This window comes from Delphinapterus leucas, chromosome 7 (assembly GCF_059928025.1).
Source record: "Delphinapterus leucas isolate spDelLeu-1000000601 "Yukka" chromosome 7, BTC_Dleu_Yukka2, whole genome shotgun sequence".
In the NCBI taxonomy this organism is placed as follows: Eukaryota; Metazoa; Chordata; class Mammalia; order Artiodactyla; family Monodontidae; genus Delphinapterus; species Delphinapterus leucas.
This window is the reverse complement of record NC_143135.1, coordinates 54315973-54330579: the sequence shown is the minus strand read 5'-3', so window position 1 is coordinate 54330579 and position 14607 is coordinate 54315973. Positions and strand designations below refer to the sequence as shown.

The following is a 14607-nucleotide window of genomic DNA, read 5'->3' as shown; positions in this document are numbered from 1 at the left end:
GGTTACTTTTAAATGTCTCAGTTAAATTTCTAATATGTTAAATATCAATAGATACAACCCACATAAACAAAAGCTCTTTGAGGTCTTCAATAATTTTTAAGAACATAAAGCATTCCTGAGGCCAGAAAGTGTGAGAATCTCTAGACTGAATGATCTTGATGGGCCCTTCTTGTTCTCATGGTCTCTCAGCTCACCTCTTGGGATCAGCTCACTCCTGGCTGAGTGAGATGCTCTTTATTTGTCCTCTTGAGTTTCAAGGTGGGGAAGTGTGTGGGTGTGTGTATGACTGGTTCTAATTTCAAGGGTTTGGGGAATCAAGGAGCATGTCCATCCTCCATCCCCTTCAAGAGGACACAGACTTCCAACCCATCCCCTCTTGACCTTGAGGACCCGTGGCAGGTCCTGACCCCACAGCAAACCCAGGGAGAGCAGCAGATCCCCCATCTCTGGGCAAAGCACTGAGCCTGTCACCGTCCCCTCCCTGGTCTGGCCTCCTGGCGGTTTCAGCCCTACGGAGGCACATGAACCTTTGGAAAAAAACCTCCCCGTTCTCCAATCACAGACCACACAAGCCACAGCCCAAAAGAGAGGATGAGCCACAGACCCGAGCGGCTGTGGGCATGGGCTGAGTCCCTGGTCCCCAGTGGCCAGCTGCAGAGGCTGGGCGGGGCTGGCTGCAAGTCAGAGGGACTGAAAGTGGCGGGGCTGCTGGCAGGCGGGGCGGCACTCACGTAGATGAGATGGTCTCGGTATCTAATGAGCAGGTTGCGCAGGATGCCAGCTTCGTTGAGGTCCCCCAAGCGGATCATGTCCTCCACGCCGTGGACCGACGTGGGGTGCATGGGCTTGATGTGCCTGGCATTCTGCGGGGAGATCCAGTGTTCCTGCGGGGAGGCACAGTGGCTAACGTAAGCTAGTTGCGTCCTCCTGGCTGCACTTTGCTAGAGAAGAGTCCCGGGAGGGACGGGAACCCCGGGTACCTGTGACCCCGTAAGGGCCTCTCCTGCGGCCAAACACTATCATTTCTAACATCTATGAGGATGTTAGCGCCCACCCCTACCCTTCATGGACCACTCTTCCTCCTCTTAGGGGATTCTCTCTGCAGACCTAAGAGGTGGGCATGGCAGGGATTTTGGCCCTACCTCATGGTTGTCATAAAGGGGATTAGTCTCTCCAGTCACCTTACAGGATGGAGTGGAAAGTGTAATCACTGGAGTTAGACAGAGTTGGCTTCAAATCCAAACTCCTATAAACGAAGGCACAAGAATTATTCAGATAGTGCAATATTTCCTGCTGCCACGGGGGGCAGATGGTTGCACATCTGGGCAATGGCCTTTGTTCTTTCAACACGTTTGTGAAGCCGTGGTTTCCTCTGACCTCCCCCAGGTGGTCTCCAGCACCCTCTACTCACAGCCCCAGCTTCTCAGAGAAGTGAGAATCTCTCCTGTGCTCTGCAGTGTGGCTACAACCTGAGTCAAGCCTCCAAAGCCCTCTGGGGCCCCCTCCTTGTTCCCAAAGGCTGGAACCCTGGGAGCCTCAGGACCAGGCAGAAAGCTGACTGGTTCCCCAGGCTGGGGTCGATGCCTCCTCTGGGCTCCCACATACCCTAGGTCTCCCATTGCAAGGCAATGGTCACTGCCACTGTCGGAGCGCAGTTCTGGCCCTGACCCCTCAATTTTCCCCAAGGCTGGTTCCATGTCTGCTATACGCCTGGTTCACAGTGCCTCATATAGGGGCCAGGCACAAATGACGTGGCAGGGGATCCCCGATGAGACAGATGGCCGGCTGGGGACTACTAGGAACCAGTCTGAATTAAAAGCAGAGTCCTAGTCATGGAGAGACCTCAGAAGTCCCCTATTGCAGCCCCCTCACATCACATGAGAAAATAGGATCAGAGGACCACGGCCCTCAGAGAGGTGAGGGGCAGGCCAGAGATTGCTCATGACTCCAGTTTCCCTGGCATTTCATGGCACCTCCTGGGCCAGGGCATTACATTCCAGGTCAGGCCCTCAGACAGCCCTGACATGAATGCGCCTGGTGGTGAGATCAAAGAACCTGCCGACTTTCCAATCCCGTGTGGAACATTCCTCTCTCCCACCCTATTTCTTGATAAAAGCTGATCCAATTGGAAAATTCCCTTTCCCTGACTCGGTCCTAAGCCCTGGAATGGGCCAGAGGGGAGAGGACGTTGGGCAGGCTGTCTGCCTTCCCTGCTCGACCCCAGCCTCTGGTCCCATAATTCCTCCCCAAGACACTTCCGCACAGAGTTAAGAGGTGGCTCAGCCACTGTAAGACCTGTAGCCCTGTGCACATCACTTTGCTTTCCTGAACCTCTACAACCTCATCTATGAAATGGGAATGCGATTAACAATCCCTTTTTCTTGGAGATGTTGGGAGGGTTAATTGACACAATAATGGCCAACCTCTGTTTCACTCCTGCCAGGTCTAAAAAGCACTGGTGCCTGATAATTGCTCAACCAGTGCTGGGTATTATCACTTTAATGTTTTCCAGTTTTTGTTGCAAAAGAGATGTATGTTCTCATTTGTTTCTCTTAACAGCTCGTCATGGAATTACCAGTCCCGTTTTACAGTGAGGAGTCACATTGGAGAGGTAAAGTGGCGAGCTCAGTTAGAGGGCAGAGCTGAGCCTTTCCCCGCCCCTTTCCTGCATGGAAGGTTGCCCGGCTGAGGTCAGCAGCGCTCAGGTCAACGTCCACAGACACCTACAGCACAGATCAAAGTGTAACCAGGGCAGAAACTGAGGCCTGGTCCTGAAGGCATACCAGCGAGAGACAGAGAGGGAACGTGGCCAATTCTAGGGCCTGGGGGCACATTTGGGAAAGAGCTGGCCTGGCACTGAGCTCAGACAGGCGAGGACCACGTGCTCTGTAGAGGAAGGGAAGGAGGGGTACATCTGCCAATGAGGACAGCTTGGACAAAAGCAGAGCCTTAGGACTCCAGTGAGGACGGAACCATGACCTTCCATTCATTCAGCAGGTCTTTACAGAGGACCTTCTCTGGGAGACCTTCTGTTGTGCTCTGGGGAACCAGATGTGATTCACCTGGTCCCTGCCCTCAAGCTGAGGGAGTCTGTGGGCAGACAGAGGGGTCAAAGATGATGGCCTGGAGGTGGGGTGTGGGGAGGGAGTGGGAGTAGGAAAGGCTGGTGAAAGGGGAGACCAGAAGCCGCTAGGGGCCCAATGCCACTGAAGCAAACCCAGCCCCCTAACCTGCTCCCAGCCAGCCAGCCACATCCCTCCCCCTTCTGCAGCCCCCGTTCTCAGGGGGCAAGTGGGAGGGGACCTCTGGGATCCGGTGACACAGTTATGGGACACCATCTGACATGCAACATGACCCAGATGAAACTCAAGCCTGCAGGCAGAGTCCCTGGGCCCCACCCGGGGGGTCCAGGCTAGCTTGTGGACCTGTGTGTGCTGCCAGCCAAATCTGTGTCCCCCTTCTGAGGCTGCAACCTCACAGGGGCTTCCTAGAAGGCCCTGGAACTGGAGCCTCTGGAATGACATTGCAGGCATTCCATTTCTAAAAGCTCAGGGGACAAAAGTGTGGTTAACAGAACCTGAGCTCTAAAGCTGCCCCTGAGATGCTGGGAGAGGAAACTCCCACACAGAACCCAGAAGTCCCGGATCCTGACCCCAGCACCATCATTCACTAGCTGTGTGACTCGTCCTGAGGGTCCCTCTCTGGACTCCAGTTTCACTTTGGGGTAACAGTTGCTGTCCTCCCTGCCTTTCACAGACACTGTGAGGACCTAAAGATAGAACTTCGGTCAAAGGGCTTTGCAAACCCCAAGGCGGGTATCCCTGGGGGCTGCAAGGATAACAGTGATGCCCCTGCCTCCTCCACGTTCAGTACCAGGCCTCCAGCGTCCTGAGCCCTCCCCTGGCCCTCAACAGAGCCTTCTTCTCCAAGTCACTGCACCCTCTTTCACCCCCATCAAACTAAGAGGTTAAGATGGGGACTGTCTCTATGCCCGCAGTGCCGGCCACAGCATCAGGCACAACCCAGATTACGGTGGAACCTAATCTCTCTGGTCCTCCATGTCCCCACTAAGCTGTACATGTGCCCCTGCCACATACACACATGCCATGCACATGCACACATGTCCAGAGTTCCCAGGCTTCCCCTCTGGGCCCTCATCAGGGCCACCTTCTCTAAGGCAGGACCCTGACTTAAGACCTTTTCTTCCCTCCCCAAGGCCCCGCTCTCACTGTCTATCAAACGTACACTTCCTGTGACCCTTTTCTTCAGGGCCACAAGAGAGAAAGCATTAAAATGTTAGACTAATTCCAGGGCAGCGTCAGGGTGGACCGTGAATTCGTGTGATGCCGTAACCCCACAGGACGAGAGCGGGCGTTTTCAGACCCCCTCACCCTCCTCTGAGGCGTTCACGTGTGATCTCAAGTATGAATCAATAACCCTGTGAGGGTTCAGGAGGGAAAGAGATTTGGCCAAGGTTGCATAGCTAGCAAGTGGGCAGGATGGGATTTGAATCCAGTCTGTCTGACCCGAAAGCACCCCTGTACCTGAGGAGCTCCCAGCCCGGTGCCACCCCCTGCCCCACTGTACACACCGGTATGCCCACACAGACACACATTTCTAATACCAGGCAGAATGGACTGAAGTGCTGGTGGAACTAGAACAGGTAGCCTGGGGCAGAAGGGGAGGCTCCCTCCCATGGGGGTGATGGGGAAAGCTCCATGGGGGAAGGGGGTTCTGAGAGGCAGAAGCGGGGCACAGGCACTGCCTCCATCCCCCTGAGGCAGGTCACCTGTCAGCCTGTGTCCCCCCCAAGGCCTGGGGGCGGGGTGGCCGCGGGCTACTCACATTGCCTTCATCATCCAGCACCTGGATCTGCCCAGAGTCACAGAGCTTCACCACTGCCCCGATGGGCACATCAAACTCCTGCCCGGATCTCAGGTCCATCCAGACATAGTCCCCCTGTGGGTGAGAGAGGCCCAGGCCAGGTGAGCAGGGAGGGGGATCGGGTACTCCTTCCAAGCAGTCCTGTGCCCACCCCTCCACCACCAGAGGCTCTTGTGCCAACCACAGAAGAGGGAAGAGAAGGGAACTGGCACTGTGGAAGTCATGGTGCCAGGCCCTGGGCTGGGCACGATGTAGTGTCACCAATCCCTCCTCTGGGGCAGCTGTTACTGTCCCCAATTTATAATGAGTAAGCAGAGGCTCAGAGAGGGGAAGAGCCAACACCACACAGCTGGGCAGCTTCAAGCCCAGGCCTGTCCAAAGCCCTGACCTCTCCCCAAGACGCTACATCCCACACATGTACAGCAGACTCATTGAAGTTCAGGCAGAAACACTTCCCCTCTGTCCTAAAGGAGGCGTACCCCCAGGACATTCAAACAACCTCTGTCACCTCCTTGGTCAACACCCACAGTCACAGTTATGACTTCCCTGCAGTGATGCTGCTCTGTGCCAGGCCCCATGATGTATGTGGGCATTGCTCTCAGCCACAGTCTCCTGGCTTGTGGGGACATCCCGATCTGGGGCCAGGGGAGCATTATATTTGTGTCCCCTGCAGCGTTCAGCAAAAGGCCTGGCTCCCACTACACGCTCAGTAAGGGTTCACAGAAGCCAAATCTACAACCCAGAGTCGGAAAATGGACTTAGAACAACCACTTTCAGCACTGATGCATTCAACATGCATGTACTGAGCGCATACTGGGTACAAGGCACTGAGGGATCTAAATGCTGGGGATCGAGCAGTGAGCATGGAGCCCACATTCTAGTGGGGAGGAGACAGAAAACAAACAACTGAGCAAGTACACGGTCACTTGGGATGGCGGTAGTGCTGTGACGGAAGTGAGCCTACCAACGCTGGAGAAAGACAGAGCCGGCCAACCGGAGACTCATTCGCCGGAGAAGCCACTCTATGAAGGAAACCTCTGAGCTGAGACCTGAAGGGCGAAAACCAGTCAGGCTAGGAAAGAGCAAGGGTAGAAATCTGGGCAGCGGAAATGATAAGTGCAAAGGCCCTGAGGCAGGAAGGAACCGCAAAGAGGTGGTTGTTGCAGGACCTGATGAGAGAGAGAGATGGGCAAGATTCAGGACTCATAGACTCTCATTGGCCTGGAGGTAAAAGTTTGAATTTTATTCTAATCTTTTTTTTTTTTTTTTTTTTTTTTTTTGCGGTATGCGGGCCCTCACTGTTGTGGTCTCTCCCGTTGCAGAGCACAGGCTCCGGACACACAGGCTCAGCAGCCATGTTTCACGGGCCCAGCCACTCCGCGGCATGTGGGATCCTCCCAGACCGGGGCACGAACCCGTGTCCCCTGCATTGGCAGGCGGACTCTCAACCACTGTGCCACCAGGGAAGCCCTTATTCTAATCTTAATAAGAGTATTTTTTTGGGGTGGTTCCCAAGTTCCCCAGAAGGGTAAGAGAACCTAGACATCCTAATAAAAATATAACTTCCTATTAACGGCAGTTAAAAACAGAGCAGCTGCTAAAACTGCTTCACAATGAAATAAGCCCATGGGGATGGCCCAGGGGAAACAGCTCTGGGATATGAGACTGGGATCCAGGACCCACTTGGCCTCCAGTAAATCGCTGACCTCTTTGAGCTTCAGTTTCCACATGCCTCAGTGAGGCGTGGGCTTGGTGAGTCCCAAGGCCAACTCTTCACTGTTTCAGCCTCCTCCTGTTCCCATCAGAACCAACTACTTTTCAGCCACAGCCGCCATTATGGGCCTTCACTTCATGGGAGGTTAGCACATGTTAGAAACAGGCTAGCTTCAAACCCAAGCTGTCTCCCAGAGAAAGTGAGAAAAATTGGAGAGCATCTGGGATGGGAGGAGAACTCATGCGTTTGCTGAGCATCTACTGTGTGCCCAGGCTGCATGACTGCTTCCCATTTAATCCTCACGACTGCTTTAGTCCCAAGTCCAAGCTGTGCTTCCGGCCACACTCCTCGCCCTCTCTAAGCGCCAGCCCAGGACCACCTGACACACACCTGCTCAGGCTGTTCTGTTCCAACTGCCCCCAATCTCACCCCACCTTTCCACTGAGTGGACACCCAAAGCAAATAGCAACTCTTCCCTGGCCCCTCCTCACTGCCGCAACTTCTACCTCCTTCCCAATTCCTAAAGAGTTAGTTCATTCATTCAGTACATATCTGTGGAGAGTCCGCTGTGGGCCAGTTTCACTCCAGACCCTGCGGCCAGAGCAGTGAACAGAGGGGAAAGCAGAGGGCCTAGTAAGGGCCGGCCCAGGTTGGAGCTAGATGAGGGGGCGCTTGGAGGATATGGGCAGCACCAGGGCACACAGGGCCCTGGGAGCCATGGACAGATGTTGGACTTTCTTTCAAGTAGGACAAGTAGCCACTGGAAGGTTTTAAAGCAGGAGAGAATGGCATGATGGATTTACATTTTCAAAACTTCCCCTGGCTGCTGTGTAAAGAACACAGGCTCTCCTCCAGTCTTCGGGGCCCCTGGACTTGCCCCTTAACAGCCAGCACCACTCTGGGTCATCACCATGGGTGTCCATTCCCCGCTAGCCTGCAGCCCCGTGAGGGCAGGGCTGGTCTGAGTCTTCCATTGGTGACTCCCCAGAACCAAACATAGAGAAACAGTTCTTCTCTCAGTGAGACAGAGAATCAGAATGTGAAACAGCGTGTATGTGAGCATGTGTGTGAGTAGGTAAGAGGGAGCATGTGACAGAGTTCGTGTGTGAGAGAGAGAAAGAGAGAGACTACCTGATTCCCAGAGGCCAGCGGTGGCGGGCAGTGGCACCAGGACATTGCTCTATGCAAACTCAATACCCCTGCAACAGGCCAGGTAGTGACTTACATGCTTCCCTGTAATTAACTGTCTCATTGAACCTTATGACAACGCTTAGGCAGGGCATTCTCTCTCTACTTCATCTCCTCAAAGAGGTCAAGAAACATGTCCAAGGTCACACGGGTGTTTTGTGGTAGAGCTGGGAATGAAGCCCACGCCTGGCAAACTCCAAATTCAGTGCTCTCTCCCTACATCCCCTGGGCCCCACCCTGAACCCAGCTCTGCAAGCAGAACAGGAAGCACTGATAGGGTCCCTGGCTGGAGATGGTTTGTGGACCTAAAAGGCAAACTGGAAGCTCCAGCTAAGGGCAGCAAAGCAAACAGAAATGTCTAGAACCCTCCTAGCCAAGGACTGTCACCAGGAGGGTGGCAACTTAACTTTCTCTTCTCTTGGTCTGAACTTGAGGAAAGAGGCTAAAATGGCAGCTAAGAGGCTTCAGGGAGGAATCTGGGGCCTGAGAACCTCTGAGGGGGACAGTTCCCATGGTCCCATGGAAAGCACTTGGGGCATCAGAATGCAGCTGGGTTGTAAGGGTCCCCATTTTACAGATGAGGAAACTGAGGCCGAAAGTGAGAAAGGGATTTGGCCATAGTCACTCATCAAATCAGTGACTGACGAGACTGTGAGCATCTGCAGGGCAGAGCCTGAACCCAAAACAGGGTAGGTCAGGAATCGCTGGATGCACGAAGGAAGGAGCAGAGGAGGGAAGATGTAGGAATCCCTGGATGCACGAAGGAAGGAGCAGAGGAAGGAAGATGTAAAAGAACATGACACTTTTTTGAGGGGCAGGAGAGGGGAGGAGAGGAAAGGGGCACTGGGCTCAGATCTAACCCCACCAGCCCCTCCCCACAGCTGGATTCCAGGCAGCCCATGACTGTATCTGGCCCCATTCCTACCACTCCACTGTGAGGGGTGCCCCACTAGGGACCTCACCCGGAATCAAAAGTTCCATTTGTGTAGACACCTGCCTCTGTGTGGCTGTGTAACCTGGGGCAAGTTCCAGCTTCTCTGCTGTCAGTTTTGAGTGGCTCCCAGCCCCAGAACGGTGAGTTCCTAGATGGATTTGCCTAAATGTTCTCAAGGGTACACCACAACCCTAGTGGGGGCTTCCTCCAGGGAAGCTGGCCCACATCCACAATGAACACAAGGTAAAGAGTTCTGTGTTCAGGTCCCAGTTCTGCCACTAACGCTGTGTGACTCTGGGTAAGTCTTTCAGTCTCTCTGAGCCTTAGAGTTCAACAACCTTAACAGGAAAGGAGTCAGTGCTTGTGAAGATGAGAGACCCATGCAAAGGGAAGTTGTCTTTGCTGTCCACCCACCATCCCTCCTAGGCATGAGCCCAGGATCAGATCAATATCAACTCCCCGCAGGGCCTTAGCCTTACATGCCTCTTTCCTCCTCTGGGGCAGGGCCTGAGGTTCAGTCCCCGTTTGTGCAATGAAAAGGAGTCTGTCTCAGGACACTCCCCCCACCCTCACTTATCCTCATAGTCCCTCCGGGACATTGGTTACATTAGCCCCATTTTCACAGGTGAGAAAGATGGGCCAGCTGACTTGCCAGGGGCGCCAGTGAGCAAGGAAGTGTCTGGTTGCTAATCTTCGGTGGAGGAGGGGACCCGCGGGCCATGCTTTCCTTCTACCAGCCGGTCAGCCAGTCCACAAACGTCTCCCCGAGCCCCCTCCGTGCACCTGGAGTCACCCCCTGCTCTGGACCCGGGCAAGGGCAGGGAAGCCCCTTCCCAGCGCTGGCCCATCCACCTCCCGTTTTCCAACTGCACAAGCTCCGCGCCCAGGCAGGGGCAGCTGGGGGCCAAGTTCCCGCCGGGCGTCTAGGGCCGCGCGGCACCAGAGGGCTCAGGTGTGCGTGCACCCTGGGGCTTTGCGACCCTGCGGCCCGCCTGGCTCCAGACAGGCGGGGAAACCGAGGCCCAGGACCGGGTCCGCGGGGCGCGTCCTCCCCCTCCCGACCCGGGCCTCACCGGCAGGACCGCGTATGTCTTCAACGCCTGGTTCAGGCTACGCAACAGCGCCCACTTGCCCGGCTGCTTGGCGCGCGCCTCGGCAGGGTCGCCGGGGTCAGCGGCGTCCTCGGGGCTGGCGGGGTCTGCGGGATGGGCAGGGGGCTCCATGGCGCGGAGGGCCTAGCGGCGGCTACGGTGGCAACACGTCTCGAGCTCCCTAATTCACCTAATCCCGTGCGCGCCGCCCGCCAGGGAACCCTAAACCCGGCCATCTGCCGCGGGCCCATGGCAACGGCGGCTTAGGTGACGCCCGCTGGCGGGAACGAGGAGGGGGCGCCCGCGCCGCCCCAGCCCCCTCCCATCCTGGCGCGACCCCAACACCCAACATCGTCGGGGATTCCAGGCCCGCCTCACCAGGACCTCTGCGAACGGCACCCAGGAAACGAGATGCGGGGCCTCGGCAAAAACGAGGCACCTGGAACCTCACCTTGACCGCAGTTTTGGAGAAAATCAGTATGTTTTCTGCGGAAAGAAACGTGGGGATGTTATGGAGTGGAACAAAATAAACTTCGTAAATTTTTTAAGACTAAAGGGAAGGTGCGTCAAAGATCTTTCTGGCCCACTGGCTGCCTCTGGGGAATGAGGGCAGATAAAAGCCTTGAGGTTGGGAGGGGACTTTATGGGGAAAGCCCTGGAAGAGTCTCTTCTGGTCCTCACCCAGCCTCTGAGGCCAGCCAGCTGGTGATCTCCAGGTCAAAGAGGAGGCACTGAGGCCCAAAGGAGGGGCGTCCCCTTGTTCCCCAGGACAGCAAGTCACCCCTAATGGCTCAGAGCTCACCCCACAGTGGGCGCCAAGCTGGGCTCCTGTGTCCTGGCAGCCACACAGGACTGGGTGCCAGCCTGGGTCCATGCTGGGCTGCAAGCCACAGTGGCCACTGTCCCATCCAGAAGGCGTGGAATGCCCAGGCCCTGTGACTCTCCTCCTACACCTGCCTCCTTCTCTCTCCCTACTTATCTTTATCCTCTCCCCTCTTTTCTCCTATTCTCTCTTCAAGGTCTCATTTTTGGCCCTCAGCGTTGCCTGAAATCCTGGAAGACCCAACTTTCTGTTCTAGAGGAGCAAGCCACAGCGGGGAGTAGAGGGAATGACAAGGAAGGAGACAGTGATGTCTCACACAGAACTCGGAGCTGCCCCTCTGGACCTGGGCTTCCTTCTACACGCCCCCCTCTTTTCCAGCCTCGAGGACCCAGCGCTCTGCCACCCAGCACACAGATGACTGTCGGCAATGATTCCCACCCATTTCCTGTGCCCTCTCAGGGGCCCTGCTCTCAGAAGGGGTCCTTTCCAGAGTTAAGCCCAGAACAAGCACACCTACCCCTGCCCACCCTCCTAGGAGAGTCCGTGGGGACAGGAACCAGACCCTCAGACCCAGGGAGGTGCTAGAGTTGGGCTTCCAGGCATCCTTCCATCTGTCTATTTAAAAAAACCTTCACAGGGACTCCCCTGGTGGTCCAGTAGTTAAGACTCCGCCTTCCAATGCAGGGGACATGGGTTCGATCCCTGGTCAGATCCCACGAACTAAGATCCCACGTGCTGCAGGGCAACTAAGCCAGCACGCCGCAACTACTGAGCCCAAGAGCCACAACTAGAGAGCCCGTATGCCACAACTACAGAGCCCACACGCCACAACTAGAGAGAAGCCCACGCACCGCAACGAGAGATCCTGCATGTTGCAACTAAGACCCAACACAGCCAAAAATAAATAAATATTTTTAAAATTAAAAAAAAACAAAAACCTACACAGGCTCAGGCTAAAGCTTAGGGGACACCGTCCTCAGAGCTTCCAGCCTGGGGGTGGACAAACCCAGACACAGATAAGGATGGTACCACCAGATAAGGGACAGATTAACCCTGGAGAGACAGGATAGAATGGCTCCTATGAGATTGGACTCTGGAGACAACACCGGTTCAATGATGACAAGGCCATTCACATGCTGTGTGATCTTGGGCAAGTTCCTCAACCCCCATGTGCTTTTGTTTTCTCATTTGTCGGATAACAGGATAACAGTACCTCATTAGGTGCTTGTGAGGGTTAAACAGGTCGTGTGTAACTCACTCAGATCGGTGCCTGTTAGAGCAAATGCTGTGTGAGTGTTAGTTATTATTAACTGAGCAAGTCATGTTGTTGTGGTGTTGTGATTATTTAGGCAGATATGAGGGAGAAGGGTGTTCCAGAAAAGAAAACAGCAAAGCACAGAGAAGCAGAGGTAAGGAGGAAGAGATGGTGAAACAAGTCTGGTGGATGGAGAGAGGCCTCATGAGAGAGACCTAGTAAAGTACTGAGAGACTGGCCCTCCCTGACCCAGACCCACTACTCAACACCCTGCACCCAGGCCACCCCTGAGATGAAGCCTAGGAGTAGGTCCCTTCCCTGCAGGTGGCTGCACACCAGGTCTGGGAGGCAGGTCTAATGCCCCTGGGACCCACTCTGGCATCACACCAGACTCTCTCCCAGAGCCAGGGCTCACTGCTCCCCCAGCCTTGTCTCCTGCTGCCTGGCCACGCAGGACAGGGCCTCCTACCTTTGCTTATGCTGAGTCCTCTGCTAGGAATGCTCCACCTCCACCATACTCTTCCCTGCCCCCACTTAGCCACCAAGGCTCCACTTAGCTATGTGCCCCCTGGTCCCCACACCTCACTACCTTCTTTTCTCCTCCCTTCATGCCTCACACCCATAGTGCTGCTGTCACCTCCACCATACCACCATCTGGTCCAATTCTGGCCACCCATATTACATATGGGGAGACTGGGGTTCAGAAGGGGCAAAAGGACCTATCCAAGTATACGTAGCAAGCTGGAACAGAAAAGCTTTCAGGAAATAACTGTGCCAGTTGTTATCAGCAAGTGATATCAGCAAAGAGTAGAGAAGTCTGCCAAGAACTCTACAGAAACACAAAAAAACATAGCAAAAATTGTCAGAGTCAACTTTACTGGAACTCTAGAAAATATGCAAAGGTTTACAGTAACCATTTGAACATTTAAGGAAGAGGAAGATGACTGAAACCCCACAGGAGAGCTTTGTGGTACTTTAACCCACCCATCCTCCCTCACTCCCCACCTTGAGGATGGCAGCCTGTATCCCTGGTGTGGGTTTTTGGGGTCAGAGGGAGCAGAACAGACCTTGTTATCAAAGAATTTTGATTGTTTTAACCTGTCTGGGGGACCCCTGAGGGAATAATGCTAAAGGTTTGTCTTTATTCCCTAACTAGGGACCCCAGGGTAGAGAAGTAGCTATGGAGGGCATTGGTCAAAAACATCCAAAGGCAAATGAACTACCACCTGGGGAAAAAAATAACCAGTTGGAGCAAACAATAGACACTCCAAAAAGCCTGGAAGAAAGGCAGGGGAATGAGATGCGTCAGGGAAAAAGGGCTTTGTAAAAGCTTCAGCATATACTGGGGAATCTAGAAGACCACGTACACACCCAGGGTTGGACAAGTGTTCAGAAAAAGCATGAGAAACCCTAAGCTCTCACCTCTGACTGACCTCAAGCTCCATGCAGACAGGGAGTGAAGGCTAAGTCAGAGTTGTAAATGTCCTGACTGAGCATTGAAGTCATGCGCCAACATACACACAGCCCAACTGCAAAGTCTGAGATTTTTTAAATTTGTTTTGTTGTTTTTTCCAGGGGTTTTAGAGACTTCAGTGACCACACACAACAAAGAATCTAGTCTTCACACACACACACACACAAAATAGTTTAGAAAAGTCACTCAACAAAATTACAATTCACAATAAGCAGTAACAACAAACCCTGGGGAGGGGGAGAATCTGACTTCCGGAGTTATCACATTATAGTAATCAAAATGTCCAGTTTTCAACAACAATAACAAAAAAAAAAAACTATGAGACCTGCAAAGAAAGAAGAAAACATGGTCCATTCATAGGAAAAAAAGAAATTAATAGAATCTTTCCCTGAGGAAGCCGAGACACTGGACTTAATAGACAAAAACTTTAATCAACTGTTTTAAATATGCTCAGAGAACTGGAGGAAACCAGAACAACATCTCACCAAGTACAGGCTATCAATAAGGAAACAGGAATTATAAAAAGGGACCAAATAGAAATTCTGGAGTTGAAAAGTACAATAACTGATATGAAAATTTCACTAGAGGGGTCAGCAGCAGATTTGAAAGGGCAGAAAGAAGAATCAGCAAACCAAAGATAGCTTAACTGAGATATCCAGGCTAGGGAGCAGAAACAAAAAAGGATTAAGAAAAATGAGCTGAGACTAAGAAACCTACAGGACACCATCCAATGGACCAATATATGCACAATGGGAATCCCAGAGGGAGAGGAGAGAGAGAGGTAGAAAGAATATTCGAAGAAATAATGACCCCAAATTCCCCAAACTTGATGAAAGATATGAATCTACACATCTAAAATGCTCAATAAATTCCAGGTAGGATAAACTCAAAAAGATCCTCACTGAGACACATTATAATCAAACTATCAAAAGACAGACAAAAAGAGAATCTTAAAAACAGTGAGAGAGAAGTGACTCATCATATATGAAGGATCTTCAATATGATTAATTGCTGATTTCTCATCAGAAACCATGGAGACCAGAAGGCAGTAGGATAATATATTTAAAATGCAGGAAGGAAAAAAACACATTTCCAACAAGAATTCTGTATGTGGCAAGAATATTCTTCAACAGTGAAAGAGAAACTAAGACATTCCCAGATAAACAAAAACTGAGGGAGTTGGTAGCTAATAGACCTGCTCTACAAGAAATGCCAAAAATATTCCTTCAGGCTAAAATTAAATG

General features: G+C 53.0%; 1 protein-coding gene across 1 annotated transcript in view; it reads right to left on the bottom strand.

The window, feature by feature from the left end:
* MYO7A (myosin VIIA) overlaps positions 1-10820 on the bottom strand; it is a 92491-nt gene extending 81671 nt beyond the window's left edge. The window contains 3 exon segments of the mRNA XM_089915338.1: positions 732-884; positions 4846-4959; positions 9794-10820. Of these exon segments, the coding sequence (XP_089771464.1) occupies positions 732-884; positions 4846-4959; positions 9794-9943 (417 nt within the window). The 5' untranslated portion in view covers positions 9944-10820.
* Positions 10821-14607: the final 3787 nt, after the last annotated feature.